General features: G+C 38.3%; 2 protein-coding genes across 3 annotated transcripts; one reads left to right on the top strand and one right to left on the bottom strand.

Moving 5' to 3' along the window:
* Positions 1-535: 535 nt before the first annotated feature.
* Positions 536-4,597, top strand: LOC108678055 (uncharacterized protein KIAA1143 homolog). Of its 2 annotated transcripts, none has more exons than XM_018166392.2 (4): positions 536-1,494; positions 2,881-2,943; positions 3,419-3,530; positions 4,130-4,597. In XM_018166392.2, the coding sequence occupies exons 1-4, from the start codon at positions 1,375-1,377 to the stop codon at positions 4,309-4,311; spliced, it is 477 nt and encodes a 158-aa protein (XP_018021881.1). In that variant the 5' UTR covers positions 536-1,374; the 3' UTR covers positions 4,312-4,597. The 2 variants fall into 2 exon arrangements, with proteins under 2 accessions (XP_018021881.1, XP_018021880.1); XM_018166391.2 differs by lacking the exon at positions 2,881-2,943 and adding an exon at positions 1,933-1,995 and having other exon boundaries at positions 541-1,494.
* Positions 4,598-4,980: 383 nt separating this feature from the next.
* On the bottom strand, positions 4,981-15,631 carry LOC108678054. The gene is made up of 5 exons (XM_018166390.2): positions 15,305-15,631; positions 9,325-9,428; positions 8,697-8,806; positions 8,096-8,242; positions 4,981-7,661 (listed from the first exon to the last, which is right to left on the bottom strand). Exons 1-5 carry the CDS (start codon positions 15,453-15,455, stop codon positions 6,893-6,895), a joined length of 1,281 nt encoding a protein of 426 aa, XP_018021879.1. The 5' UTR covers positions 15,456-15,631; the 3' UTR covers positions 4,981-6,892.

Here is a 15,631-nt window from a genome sequence, read left to right as displayed (position 1 = left end):
CCTGAGGGATTGACGAGTTAATGAAAGGGAGGTGATAGACACCCGGACGGGGCGTTGCGGGGCTGGCTGACGCTGAAATTCTCAGGGGTCTTAATAATTCTCTTCACACTTCGATATCCCGCCTTAAAGCGATCTTTCTTAACATTGGTGAATGACATTTTGTGTAATATAACTACTGACAAATGAATTTCAATAAAATTTTTTTGGAAGTTTATTTTCTGATGTTTCGACAATTGTTGAAATTTCTGTGGTATTTTCACGACGGCGCCCTGCAACGCTAGGGGCGCGACGACCCCCCGGGCCCGTAGTCGATAGACTGACCAGCATTAGTGTCTTTCTTATCAATATAGCAACACCAGTCACTTTACCTGTCTTTTGTGGTATTTGACCTGGATGAAAAGTTATTTCTCGTATTTAATTCTAATTGTTTATTGTCAGTACTTTGATTTTATTTTGCTGTGGCTTATTAAGTTGAGTCGGGATTACCTTGGCTTTATTCAGACCGTATATATCACGTTGTTTGCCAAAATGCCCTCAAATTTCCAGCCGAATTGTCACTGCTTTTTCAATTTCATGTTTTTAGGCCACCTATAAACTATGATATAAAAACTACCATCACGACAACGTTCCTGCTCTAAGATAGAAGAGGTTAATCAAGTTTGGTATGGCGCAGATGCTAGGCCCAAATATTCCTTATTACCTGTTATTTTTTTATAATTATGACCTCTTCCCTTCCTAGTAATTGTGATTTCAGCGTTGAACAGGCAAAATCAGGCATGTTGGCAGTCCCAGACAATGTAGAATTCTTACCGCTTGCCGGGGTTTCGAACCCTAAACTCACTGCTCCAATCTTGGAACTGTAACCACTGGGCCACTCTGCCCTTCTAGCTGATGGTTGTGTAGGTTGAATATAAGTTACCATGAACAGGTTGTGTGTAGCGAGGTCATGTTGGTTGAATGCACTCTACCAGATGCAGATTACGCTTTGAATTTTCCTCCCAAAAACATCCTCTGAAGTGTTGGAGGTTATCTTTTCCTCGTACAAATCTTATACAAGCAAACGCTTTTTGATTTAAAGGTCCGATATTTGGTATTATATTTTGAAATGTTCAAATCAAATAGGACACAATGAAACAGTTAGTGCTCCTACAACGCATAATACAATTTATTGCAATCCCAAAAGTTGAGAATATCTAAACATTATGAATTTCCCGAGGCCTTTCTTTCAAAAGTCACTCGAGTACACATAGGAGATTTCTTGTCTGTGATTGGTTCGTTTAGCTGGAAAAGTTTTTAGTGATTAGCTATCAGAGTTACGATTTTTTGGATATTATTTTGGTTTGTACGGCCCTGAGTTGAAACTGGTACCTGACGATGGCCAAATGGACAGGCAAGAGGACGGGCGTGACTTTCAACAAACCTGCGGAGCCGTCGTTCCTGAAAGAGTTCAAGAAGAAGGCAGGATACAAGGAGGATACTCGACTTGAGGATAAGGTACGTGGAAACGAAACCTTCGCTACAAAAATATTTCCCGACTTCGCCATCTTTGCGGACTATTGCTATCTAACGGTTACCGCTGATGGTATTAATAATACTTGGGTGAAAGGCTGAAAGCGTCACTCGCATCTGAACGTTATTCGCCCATGATCAACCTTTTTCTCACTTGAACATGATTATCTCGACACCCTAATTCTCTTGTAAACATCTCACGTTAAGAAAATTCTGTTCCGAACATAATTAACCCTTGAACAGAAGTCTCTCGTGAACATACAATTATCTCCTGAACATACATGTAATTAACTTTTGAACAGAATTCACTCGTGAACATAATTAGCTCGTGAATAGAATTCTCTCGTGAACATAGTAATTAACTCTTGATCGCATTCCCTCATTAACTTAAGTTTTTCCTGAACTTTACGTGATCTGTTGCAGTTCGCCGAGCAGCCGCTGGCCACCGCAGAGGACCTCGCTGACGGCGAAGAAGATCTGCCGCAGGTTAGTTCATGTAAAATATGTATAATATTTCAAAGGGCAGCAAAATTTGTTATTTTAATATAAAGAATATGTTTGTTTATTTTCCTACTTCTAAAACAAGTATTTTCATGCAAGGAAAATGGTTACATTCATGTAGAACATAGAAAACCGTTTTAATGTGAGAAAAATCGTCTGCTAATGTTAACTATAAAAAATATCTATCCTAATTTGGGAATGGAGTAGCAGATACTGACAGATGTCAGTTACTAGTATTACTGGCACTAGTAAGAGAGACTCCTCAGGGGGGCTTCTTACGCCCGTCAGAAGTTCTGTGGGATTTCGCGCTCCTAGGGGATTGATTGTTCCTGAGCGCCCCACCGCTGAGCTCGCGGTGTCTGACCGTTGGTCTCAGTTGTGGGGTTAAGTTATTATGTAGGTAGGATTCCTAACATTAAGTTATTATGTAGGCAGGATTCCTTACATTAAGTTATTATGTAGGTAGGATTCCTTACATTTCCCTTCTCTGTCTCTCTCGTGCGGGCGGCCGACGTCCCTTGTAAGCCACCTCTGGTTCGAGTGTCTTCATTATTGTTGCTTGTCACCTGTCCCTCCTTGTCACTTCGTCTTTACGTGGAACCGAAACGATAGCTGTAAAAAGATTTCCCAACTTCGCCAGCTCTGTGGATATTGCTATATAACGGTTACCGCTGATGGTATTAATACTTGGGGTGAAAGCGTCACTCGTATCTGAAAGTTATTCGCCCATGGTCAACCTTTTTCTCACTTGAAAATAATGCTCTCGTCAACTTAATTCTCTTGTAAACATCTCTCTTGAACTGAATAAACTCTTGATCGCATTCCCTCATTAACTTAAGTTTTTCCTGAACATTATGTTATCTGTTACAGTTCGCCGAGCAGCCCGCGGCCACCGCAGAGGACCTCGCTGACGGCGAAGAAGATCTGCCACAGGTTTGTACATGTAAAATATCTATTTCAAAAAGCAACAAAATTGGTTATTTCAATGTAAAGAATGTTCTTTTATGTCCTACTTCTAAAATAAGTATTTCGACGTAAGGAAAATTGTTATATTTATGTACAACATAGAAAACATTTTTAATGTCAGAAAATCATCTATTAAACGTAAAAATATCCATCCTAATATGTGGATATAGGCGGATGTCAGTCACTAGAATTACTTGCACTAATAAGAGAGTAATCCTGGTAAGAGTAAAAATGCGAAAGGGACAGTAAGAGGATTTAATAATAGCGCCATGGGGAAGTTGCAGTTTTCAGTAGAAATTTTATTTCAGCAGCAGCGTTATCTTAGCAAAGATGATCCTGACATTATGGTCATGTATTCTGGCTACTTGGAATTTTTGAAATAATATTGGGGGAAAACACCGGCGATTCTGGTAAATGTCAATTTCCCGTCTGCTGCGTGCAGGTGGTCAGCTGCGGCAGGAGCCTCTCTGCAGCAGAATGTGCGCAGCTGCAAGAGGACGGCCGCCTGCAGCAACTGCTTGCTTCAGGCTCTGCGCCTGCGTCTACTGAACAAGGTGAACAGCTCGCCTGCTGCTGGTGAACAGGCTCCCTGCTGCTGGTGAACAGGCTCCCTGCTGCTGGTGTGAACAGTCCGCCTGCTGCTGGTGTGAACAGGCTGCCTGCTGCTGGTGTGAACAGGCTGCCTGCTGCTGGTGAACAGGCTGCCTGCTGCTGGTGAACAGGCTGCATGCTGCTGGTGAACAGGCTGCATGCTGCTGGTGAACAGGCTGCCTGCTGCTGGTTAACAGACTGCCTGCTGCTGGTGAACAGGTCACCTGCTGCTGGTGAACAGGCTGCATGCTGCTGAACAGGCTGCCTGCTGCTGGTGAACTGGCTGCCTGCTGCTGGTGAACAGGCTGCATGCTGCTGGTGAACAGGCTGCCCGCTGCTGGTGAACAGCTCGCATGCTGCTGGTGAACAGCTCGCCTGCTGCTGGTGAACAGCTCGCCTGCTGCTGGTGAACATGGCCTTGCTGCTGCACATATGCCGGCTTTCTTTTCTATTAACCAGAAATAAATCATTAATTTTATTACACATTTTCGTTAGAAAAATTGTTTAGTATAAGTAGAAAATCTCGTATTTTTTTTATCAATTTATGCATTATGTCCTGCAGATGAGTCGGCCACACCCGTGTTCCGGCAGCCATCCAAGAAGCGGGGGGCGAATGACGGTCCCGCAAGTGTGGAAGACAAAGCCAGTCACGACGAGAAACTTAAGAAGAAGAAGAGGAAGAAAATGGAAGCGGAAAAGCAAAAAAAGCTCCTGTCTTTTGATGAAGACCAAGATTCCGAATGAAGATCTTTCATGGTCCTATAATTTAATTCAAGCATATAAGATAGCATATAAAAGATAAGTAGTATAAGTAAACTAAAGTGATTGTCAACTAGTTTCATTATCTGTAAATCTATATTGTCGCCGTAAAGTGATCCAAGGAAGATAAGCTGTGAATTTCTATTATAAAATAAAACAAAATTTGTCGAGATTGTTCCCAGTATTACAGAACGTTCCTTGTTAGGTTACGCAATTTGCTTTGTCGGTAATTCATATAAATTTTAGGCAATAATAAAATAGAAATGAACAATTTGTTATTCAACCCGCGAATACGGAAACTTTGATATCTCAGCAGCTATCACATTAGAGGTAGAATTACAGCTATGATAAAAAATGAAGAGGCTTACCTCCAATAATCCAGTAAATGAGCTTCAGTCAATATGAAGCCCACGTCTCAGTTGAAATCATCTCAAGAGTCTAGGTAATCCGTGGAGTTCTTGATGCCATTCTGACGGAACGTGAGTGATGACACGCATGGGCGATGTTAAACGCGACTGAACGAAGACTTTTCGTATTAATTTAGCATTTCAAGAAAGTTTTGTTCAACTCAGTTCAACCACTCCTAAACCAACCTCGAATGCCATATCTAAGGCAGGCGGCTTGAAGGGCCTCGTGCATGGTCAGTAATCACTGTATATAGATATATTTAATGATATATTCATTTCAGTAGTCACTATAATCCACAAAGTAGACTGGGTACCTACAAGCTGCACATCATCCGCAACATCGGCACAATTCTTTTTATGCTCTCGAGATGAAATTAATAAGTCGGCAATGAAAGCAAGATGTATCATTGAAGTAGAGAAAAATAAATTTCTCTTAAACATTAGGAAGAAAAAACAAACTTTTCTATAAATAAATATGCAAACGAATAAATCACAGACGCACAATTCAGAAAAATGTTTGGCAAGCGTAAATCCTGTACTATTATTAGGTATATATAAAAATATTGATAATGTACAGTTCACAAAATTATTTCTAAATAGATATGATTAAAATTCGACTTTCATGGCTGAATTGGAGGTTGAGATTTTCATTCTGGTTATTTCGGATGCTTGTACTTTACGTAAAAAATAAATGTAAATACGTGTATAGGTGATTAAATAAATAAGTTTGTTGTCACGTGCAAAGTTAACTAAATATTTTGCTATGTAAGGGCTCAGCAATACTAAAGCAAAAAAAAATCCTTTTTGATTCTTTGGTCACTCGTGACCTCAAAGTGAACCGGTTACGGTTACTAGCTTCTATGCGGAAATTCCGTCCAGTTGGTACTATGTTTTACAGTAACTCAGTCCAGTACGGTTATCACGTCCATAATGACTCATAACCAAGATTCTTAACTCACAGAACCATAATTACTGAAGAGTCATTCATAAATAGCTCCTTATATCCATCCTGTAACTTATGAAGTTTGTTATTAACAAGTTAATAGAATAAATAAAATAAGCACGAATGAAAAATAACAAAACAAGAAACAAAATTAAATAACATAATCATCATCTTCCATTAAATCTAGAATTACACAGGACAATACCGTTACTAAACTGTGATAATACAAGGATTAGTAGTAGTAGGTTTCTAGCGTTTTATGAAATCTTGATCTCCACTCGGACGATAATGGTGGTCGTAGTCAGTTTGTACTCCCAGTGTTGACGTCCGCTCAAAAGTCCCATCGCTCAGTTGAGCGGGGAAGGCACAATGTCGCGAAGATACTGCTAGGTCATGAGAATAGTATGTGTGGCATCAAGTTGGTATACAAAAGCAGGCCTAGAGTTCTCGGAGCAAGTTACATCGTGTCAGGTATTGCTCGAGGTTGTCTGCTCTAAAATTAGTTCGGGGATTCTCCCTTAGGATCCTGGCAAAGGTTTCGTTTGGGTTCAGTAGGGATGTATCGGGAAAGTAGTTCATTCAGTCGGCGGTATAGGTAGTTTGGGCACTCTGTTATCACGTGCATCACTGTCAGGGAGACTAGACAGTCGTTGCCACGGTTGAACTATACAAGGTTGACCCACGAGGATTTCAGTTCAGCTTTCTTGTTACGTCACTGAGATCAAGAAAGGTAAACAAACCCGTCGTTCCCACGACAGATTAGTTGACTGGTTTGATCGCATTTCGGTGAATGTTTAATGCCCGTGACGTCACTTAGATCAGTGACGTCACAGGCGAGCAAAAAGTGCATCCGCAAGTGAGCTTCTCACGGGTCAACCTTATAGTAGTTCAACCATGATCGTTGCTGTATGGCAATGGGCGGTATTTCATAAGGTATCTGTGGGTGAGGCATGTATGTGGCCCATCCTTAGCTACACAGATAATGCAAAAGTCGCAACCTTAGCTTATTTGCATGACGTTATCATACAATTTTCAGATCGGAAATAACAAAGTTTATATACAATTAGAAAAATAAATGCAATACACAATAAAAAGTAATACAATCAGTCTGAATCAGAAAAAGTTAATACATATTCAATTGGAAAAAAATGCAGTATGCAATCGCAAAAAATAAATGCAGTATTTTATCTGAAAAAATGCAATATACAGAGATCAGCTATGATTTTCCAGAAGGTTTTGGAATCCCTCCTCCAGGCACAGGACGGACGCTGCCTGTGGGCTTCGAGGCCCCTCCGGCAGGAACAGGTCGGGGGGCTACGGCAGGCTTGGGGTTTCCAGCTCCAGCAGATTTGGATGCTTCTTGTCTAGCAAGTTTGATGGTTCCTGTCTCAGCAGGCGCAAAGGTTTCTCTCGCAGTAGATATATTATTCTCTAATTCCGGAATTTTATCCGCAGCTTCTGCAGATTTAAACGCATTACTCCCTGAATTAGAAAAAATATTTCCGGCAGGTTTTGATGCATTGTTTCTTCCATCAAGATCGTGAGACAAAATGTCTTTTTTTGGGAACTCGGCTTCGGGAAACTTTGTACCCTGAATTTGAGGCTTTGCTGGATTAACCTGCTGCTTCAGAGGATGCGTTTCTCTGTCTGATTGCACATCTATGGCTGAGGACGGTCGTACACTATCTGATAATAGATGCCTCACAAGAGCAGTGTCAAATTGCTCATCTTTAGCCTGTGCCGGCCTCACTACAGGGACAGAAGGTTCATTTTTAGCCTGCGTAAGCACTTCCCAAACAGAAGCAGGTTGCAGGAGCAGGCGAGCTGCACAAGGTAGGGCAAGGAAGTCGTGCATTTGTTGCAGGAGGCTGGCGACGGTGAGACGCAGTTCATGGAAGCGTCGCAGCGACACGCTCATGCGGTGACACGAGTGACGTGTGTGCAGCTCCAGCGCTAGCACCGGCTCCACCACGTGCGCCACGTTCCTGAATATGGTTATTGAATTGTTGTAATAATTATTTGCACATCATTAGTGCCTTATTCATCTATATATACCTCAAATAACATATTAACAATTCTTGGTTTTCATGGAGTTCTTCCCGACAGTTCATTTATTTCATGCCCATACATGCAAGTCATTCATTTCATTCTATTTCTGCACGTCTATTACAGAAGATGTGTTTAATTTTGCTAATTCTAATTATAAGTAAGCATTGAATACAGTATTTTTTACTGTTGAGGAAGAGAAAACCTCAATTGATCACTTTCAGATGTCAAAAACTTCATAATCTAAAACTCTCAGTTCTTGCTGAAAAAATTAATTTAAATTATTTTGGCCATTTTCCAGGTGAAAATAACTAATATCACAATTTTTATTAAATTTTCATCAGTAGATGCAAGCATGGCATTCAAGACTCACGGGGGGGCGATAGCAGTCTTCAGTTGCCACTGAACTTGTGTAAGCGCAGGCAGCCGAGGACAGGTTTGCAGCAGCTGCTTGTTGATGGAGTCTCTGGCAGGGCCGTACACAACACGACACAGGTCCCCTGCCTGCTCCTCCTTCAGACTGTGAGGAAGGACGGCATTTTATTGAACTTTCTACTAAATATAAGTACCAATAGATGCCAGGCTGCAAACAATATAGGCATCCTAGTTCAAATTTCCACTCTACTAAACGTTATAGCATGGAAAATCTTCCAACTGATAGGTACCTACCAGTGTACAAGCAATATAGGTTGCTTTGTTGGAATTTTTATTCCATATACCAACTGATAAAAAGTTTCAGCAATATAGCACCCTTGCCTCAATCTCAACTCGACCAACAGAAGATTGAGCATTGCTGAAAACAATTTATCTAATTTAATATTATTATTATCATCTTCTCTAGCTGCACAGCTTTTATTGGCATTTTGAAATACTGAAGACTAAAGTTTCAACATGGAAATGCAATTTACCAAACAACACTAACTTTCTATGTCATTTTCAACAGTAGGTGATGACAATACAAATGTCCCTCATACCCAAGTGAAACTAGATCAAACTGAAGATGCAGCTGTCGCACAGTGTTGGCGTTCAGAGAGAGCAGAGCACTCAGAAGGGTGAGAAGACCACTGTACTGCTCAGCAAGACTCTGTAAGAAAGAAATTCTTTAAAATCAGAATTCTATAGAAATAGCCACTAGAAGGAAATCATAAAAAGTTTAAGAGCAGATGAGAATAATTTTGGAGGCTTTAATGAATTCAATAGCAATACCATTTACATATCATTTTCAATTGAATGAAAACTATTGTCTAGATGCCAAGTTGGCAAGAAATCATTCATTAACTGACAGGCAGGTTAACACTTACCTGCATAAAAATCATGTAAGTTTGAAATTTTTCATAGCCTTTAAATACATATTACCAGTGCTATATAATTCTGGGTGGAAAATCTAACACCTGAATCATATGAGTGACAAGAAAAATTTATCAAAACTTTAATATAAAGAATGATATGCTTGATAAAATTCCATTATTAGAAGGGAAAGAACTTTTAATCCGAGTCAAAGACGGCACAAAACATGTATTTTAAATAAATAAGAGAATTTTTATTCATCATGCAAATTGAAACACATTCAATTATCCAGTAAGGAAAACTAAAAAAACTCACTTGAGCCTCACTGTAGCTACTAAAGTTCAGAGCAGTGCATATGTTGTCAAAGGCTGCCTCACACTCTTCTTCAGTCTGCTGGTTTTGGAGATGAGCCAAACCAACTGAAAATGTTGGAATCATAAACATTCTTACTTGCAAATGATAAATTGTAGGCTAGGCAAAATAGTAACATATTTATAAGTAAGAGCATATCAAGTTTCCAGCCAAGACAATATAGACAATGAAAACTAAAAGAAGTGCCAAGACTAGGCATTTGTTTAAAAATGTGCAAAAATTCCTCAACCCTTAAATCCAAGGTATCAGATTAACTGACACGAAATTAAATCTCTCTGAGGCACATTTTGTAGAAAAGCCTCTAATAAAGGATGCTCAATGTTTATCATTCACTTGCAAGATGAATAAATTTTACAACACAAGTTAAATGAGTCTTTGAGAAAGATATATAAAGATATAGAAGGGTCTTTTTAAATCCACATTATGTAAGTGTGTAAAGTATTATTTAAAACAAGACTAAAAAACAATTTCCAGAATTTTCCCCATAACTTTTAAAGAATTGAATTGAGCACTTGGGAATTTTTACCAAACCTTGAGGCTTCCACTACTGTATGTATATATTAGGTTATATAGGAAGGAATACTGTCAAATGAGGTAATAAGGGACGGGCGGGGTAAATCAAGACAGTCGTGACACATTTCAAAGAAATGTTGTAGCAGCTAAACTAATCAAAATATTGCAAAACTAAAAATAGTAGCATAAAGTTCAATATTTTTACTATCTATGAAGCATAAATAAGTTTAGAAACCATACATTTACTACCTTTAAAAATCCCTGAAAAAAGTGTAAAAAATGAGATTTTGGAAATGTACCTCTGCTAAGGTCTGTAGCAAAAAAATATTTACCCTATCAAAAAATTTCACTTTCATAAAAGTTGCACACAGGTTTTGGCTTAAAAATGTGATTGACAGAATTTGCATATCTCATTCCATAAAAAAAATGGCAGCCATTTCTGCAGGATGGGCCAATAAGGGACACCTCTAAAATTGCATTTACAGTAGAACCTTGATTAGCAAAGGCTCTAGTTAATTAAAAAATCAATTAACAAAAAATTTTGACTATATTTACCTTGCTCAGCAAAAAATAATTGCACTCAATAAAAAATTAATGCATCATCAGTCATCACAAAATTGTGCATTGAATGTCTGATATAATTGTGCCTGGGCAACATAAAATGAAAAGTAATTATCCTAAACTATGATTTATTCCTCCAAAAAATATGATGGCTGTCACTAGAATATTCCTTTCTGTTCCAGGTATGTTTTAACGATCTTTTTTTTGTTTTAGTGAATTCACTTGACTCAAATTACAAGCCTTCCTGTAAGCTTACAGATAAAAAGTGCTATATGGCTGCTGATATGAAGCTTGCAGTGGACAAGGTTGTTGTAAATGCTCAATGGCATGTTCATGGATATGGTTATATCACCTCAATAATAGGGTAATGTATGGATATGGTAATATCACATCAATAAAGGAAAAACAAGTAAAAATCACAGAAAATGTCCTTTATTCTACATCTACATCTACAAAGGAGAAGGAGGACTTCAGATTACTATTAGTATCAGATGAGTACACTCTGCATGCTTCAAATGTTTTAAAATTAAGTTACCGTATATTTCAAGTGTCCCAGATAACCCCATTTCCAGGGGTAATTTGGTATGCTTTTATTTTGCCTTGGCACCTTACAAATAGCATATGGAATTTTTATTAAGATGTCATATGATGATATGATAGCCCTTGCAAATAGCTATAAAATGAGCCCAAACTTGTTTCTGAAATGTTTCATGGTAAGAAGTTACTAACAAAAAACACTCAAAACCGAACCCCATTTGATGGTACTATGCTAAATAAAAACTAAATAAATAAAGTTTCAAGAACCCACCTGTAAAAAAATATTTAGGGCATTACCGTAAAATGGGGTAACTTAGACCACTTTTTTTATAAATGATGCCATTTTTTTACTAGCTAAATTAAACTTGAATTGAAACATGCAAAATACAGGTCTATAACAGGTCTATACAGGTCTATAACATGCAAAATACAGGTCACTCACCAAAAATTTCTGGCTCCTGCCTCTCATATTCTTTATGTAATTTCAAAAAAAGTGATGGTCTTTGTTACCCCAGCTCATGGGGTATCTTAGACCGGGTGGTACAATCAATTTTATTTTTTGGTAAAAGAACTCCAAATAACTCCAGGTTTTGGTGCATTGTAGTAGAACTCTTCTAGTTACATATGCAAATGACAAACTTGAGGAAAGTGTCATAGTTTGCAAATGGGGGGCGCCACCCCATAATGAGGGAAATGTGACTACCTAATGGCAGCCCTGATGGGGTAATATTGACTGGCTTGGATATTAAGTTAAAATTACTATATATAAGACTCTGTAGAGTCTGAAACATAAAGAAAAAACATAAATAGGCTGTCAAACATAAAATATGTTATATATGGTAATTTTATATTAACTTCCAAGCTGGTCTATGTTACCCCGTCAGGGCTGACATTAGGTGGTCTAAGTTCCCCCATTTGGGGCGGCACCCCCCATTTGCAAACTATGACACCTTTCTAAAATTTGTCATTTGCATATGTAACTAGAAGAGTTCTACTACAATTAATCAAAACCTGGATTTATTTAACCAAAAAGTAAAAAAATTGGAGGGGGTACTCTGATAGGCTTTAAATAATACCTTTTTTTCATGGGTCACATTTTTAATTTTTTAAGCTATTAGATATGCAAACTTTTTAAATCTTTCTATTGTGTTATGTAGCCTCAGTATTAGGCCTTTAATGCCCATTGACAAAATTTTTCTATGCCAAATAGTTTTTGAGTTTTGGGGGTTTTTGTTAAAAAAACGAAAAGTGGTCTAAGTTGCCCCGCCGGTCTAAGTTACCCCATTTTACGGTATATGTTTAAAAAGACCACATACCTACGTCATACAGTACATACCTATGGGGTTTGCCTTTTTTCCAGCCATGCCAGCTTTTTTCTCAAGTATGCCAAGATACGAGTCTAATTCAGGGATAAAAATATTAAATATCAAATGGTTACAGGATAAACCAGACAAAAGTCTATGGACTTTGCTTCCCTCATTTCTACCACTTTAACAGTTCAACTGCAAGCCTCTGGTGCCATGGTCAGGAAGGTGCAGCGTGTACGCCGGAGGTTCGTTTTGGGATGTAAGCCAGTACGCCAGGGAAGAAAGTTGCCAATATGCTTGCTAAAAACGGAAGTGTAACCCTCGCCAATGCTGCATGATCAACACAGGCACAAGTACTTTACGATTGATGCCTGGCGATCGTCACAAACACACGTACTTTACGACTGATGCCTGGCGATCGTCACAAACACATGTGCTTTACGATCTATATAGCCTTTATATATGAGCTCATTATATATGAGAACATTATATATGAGCGCATTATATATGAGCGCATTATATATGAGCTCATTATATATGAGCGCATTATACATGAGCACATTATATATGAGCGCATTATATATGAGCACAGTATGTATGAGCACATTATATATGAGCGCATTATACATGAGCACATTATATATGAGCACATTATACATGAGCACATTATATATAAGCGCATTATACATGAGCACATTATAGATGAGCGCATTATATATGAGCACATTATGTATGAGCGCATTATATATGAGCACAGTATGTATGAGCACATTATATATGAGCGCATTATACATGAGCACATTATATATGAGCACATTATATATGAGCACATTATGTATGAGCGCATTATATATGAGCACATTATGTATGAGCGCATTATACATGAGCACATTATAGATGAGCACATTATATATGCACACATTATATATGAGCACATTATATATGCACACATTATATATGCACACATTATATATGAGCACATTATATATGAGCACATTATATATGCACACATTATATATGAGCACATTATATATGAGCACATTATATATGTAGTAAACCCAACGAAACTTTAAATGTAGCTCTTTGTAAAAAAGAAAGAATTAAAACGCTATCTTTAATACTTTTTACTTTGTGATTTTTTTAAAAGAGTAAGTTCCCACGCCGCACCCTGTATAATGCACTAGATCATAATAGAATGCACTAGATTGCATTAGAAGGCCCTAAGTCGCCTTAAAACGCATTAGTATGCACTAAAATGCTCAAAACCAGATGAGGAAGGACGTCGGGACAAGCCAGATCACCCAGATGCGGACGTACGTCAAGACAAGCCAGATGCGGACGTACGGTACGTCGGGACAAGCCAGATCACCCAGATGCGGACATATGTTGAGACAAGCCAGATGCGGACGTACGCTGGGCGTGTGCGCCAATAACGTTATTTTAGCTCTTTGTACGCCGCGTTGTTCGCCAGTAGAAGGGCTTGGAGCCTCGTTTACGCCAGATTAATCCGCGGAAAACGGCAGCATCCTGGTATGGCTCTGGTGTTACTTTTTTTATTAAATTTTTAGTTGGTTTTCATATAAAATATCATAAATGGAAGATTATTTTCAAAAAGCATAGTTGTCATAGAGATAGGTCCAAAATCCACTATGCAGAGGGTGGATGCAGCATCGCCAATATATGGATTTTTAAGCCCAAAGCGTCGTCGGCCATTTTAAAGATGCGTCGCCGGGTAATTTTTAATGAAAAGCCATTTTACATTTATAATGAGTAATGATGAACTATTTACAAGCCACGAACTTAGTTACAAGGTTGCATGCACGTGTTACCCCAAATAACTAATTTTACCCTAAAAACAGTCCGATTGTACAGCAAGTGTCAACTGAACATGTAATAAAGCAGTCTGACCGCTCTAATGTGACCGAAACTACACAATTGAAAAAACATTGTTTACATTTTTAGCAGGAACTCATCGCAACTGATTTCCGGACAAGCTTCGCTGCATCGTATTCCATCCAACGCACCGGAAACCTTACTTTTTTTTCTAAATAGTTGGCCGAAGACTGAGAAATATATTAAATGTAAGAATTTCAATCTAAATGTGTCGGCAAGATCTTCTGAAGACGAAAATTTGGCTACTGAAGCGTCGCCAAAGATCTTGCAATATTCATCCACTCTCTGCACAGTGGTCCAGAATGATTATGCTGCAGCCATGGACCACCATGGTAGTGGGTAGACTAGGTAGAGCCATTGGCATAGACTAGAGGCCCTAGAGAAAGTTAGAGAAGCTAGGTACTCAATCTAGTGAGTAGTGACATTTATAAAACTTTATAATGGGTTTTCTTTTACAACTTGAATAGACATTTATTTTAAAGCTCATACTAAATAATAAAAAAGGAACATGAGTTGACATTTTGACAACAATAATGGAATTTGATAGGTTGAAAAAGAGTAATGAGTAATTCACATTGGCAAAGCTGCAAAGCAGAGAGTTTTTTAGACTCTTCTTCAGGTTCAATGTCAAGTCCTAGGCTATAAGTAGAGCAGAAAAGTATCATGGATACCTGGACCACATACCAGCATCATCATACATAAGATTTTGGCTTAAATCTTGGGTAAATGAGGAAATTAAAAATGAACTGATTCTAAAAAATCACTGGTTTGCCACTATGATGAGTATGTCTATTCCTATTTCCTACTCCTCTATCAATCTAGAGTCTACCTCTTGTATTACCTTAGTCCTTAGTACCTATAACCTTACAAATAGCATACGGAATTTTTCAGAGATGCTATACAATAGCTCTTGCAAAGACCTTTAAAATGAGCTCAAATGCATGGTACTGACGGTAGGACGTTATTAACCAAAAATGCTCAAAATTGTCCTTTATTACCCTGTTTGACAGCATTTAAGGCCTATTTACTATTAGAAAATTACAAACAATTTATATCATCTCTTTGCACATGCATAAGCTAAATTAGAACAAATAATTTCATCAAAAACTTACTTTTTATCAATTTTCTGAAGGTTGGTTTGTCGAACTTATGACAGGCCCCAAGTAAAATTTGCACTTCTTTAGGTACGCTTGTTGTGAAGATTGTACGCGGCCTTTTGAAAGAATTCATGGCTGCGATAAGCTGACCTCCAGTTTTGTCCATAATTAAATGAATATGCTGTTTTTGAGCCTAGAGGAAAATTGAATGCGCTATTGTGGCAAATTATCCAATCCTATTAGGCTATCAGCATAAACCAATCTTATACGCCCCGCTCATAAGCTACAATTCTTTCTTTCTAATTTATTCTTATAGGAGCACTGGAAGCTAGTCCATAAAGC

This window comes from Hyalella azteca, unplaced genomic scaffold, assembly GCF_000764305.2.
Source record: "Hyalella azteca isolate HAZT.00-mixed unplaced genomic scaffold, Hazt_2.0.2 contig10942, whole genome shotgun sequence".
Taxonomy (NCBI): Eukaryota; Metazoa; Arthropoda; class Malacostraca; order Amphipoda; family Hyalellidae; genus Hyalella; species Hyalella azteca.
Note: the sequence above shows the minus strand (reverse complement) of the source record. Positions and strands in the feature narration are given on the sequence as shown.

Coding starts and splice junctions, on each gene's coding strand:
- LOC108678055 (XM_018166392.2), top strand. CDS start 1,375: ATGGCCAAATGGACAGGCAAGAGGACGGGCGTGACTTTCAACAAACCT. Junction 1,495..2,880: donor ATACTCGACTTGAGGATAAG/GTACGTGGAAAC, acceptor TATCTGTTACAG/TTCGCCGAGCAGCCCGCGGC. Junction 2,944..3,418: donor GCGAAGAAGATCTGCCACAG/GTTTGTACATGT, acceptor TGCTGCGTGCAG/GTGGTCAGCTGCGGCAGGAG.
- LOC108678054 (XM_018166390.2), bottom strand. CDS start 15,455: ATGGACAAAACTGGAGGTCAGCTTATCGCAGCCATGAATTCTTTCAAA. Junction 9,429..15,304: donor CTTCAGAAAATTGATAAAAA/GTAAGTTTTTGA, acceptor CAACATTTTCAG/TTGGTTTGGCTCATCTCCAA. Junction 8,243..8,696: donor TTTGATCTAGTTTCACTTGG/GTATGAGGGACA, acceptor CCTTCCTCACAG/TCTGAAGGAGGAGCAGGCAG.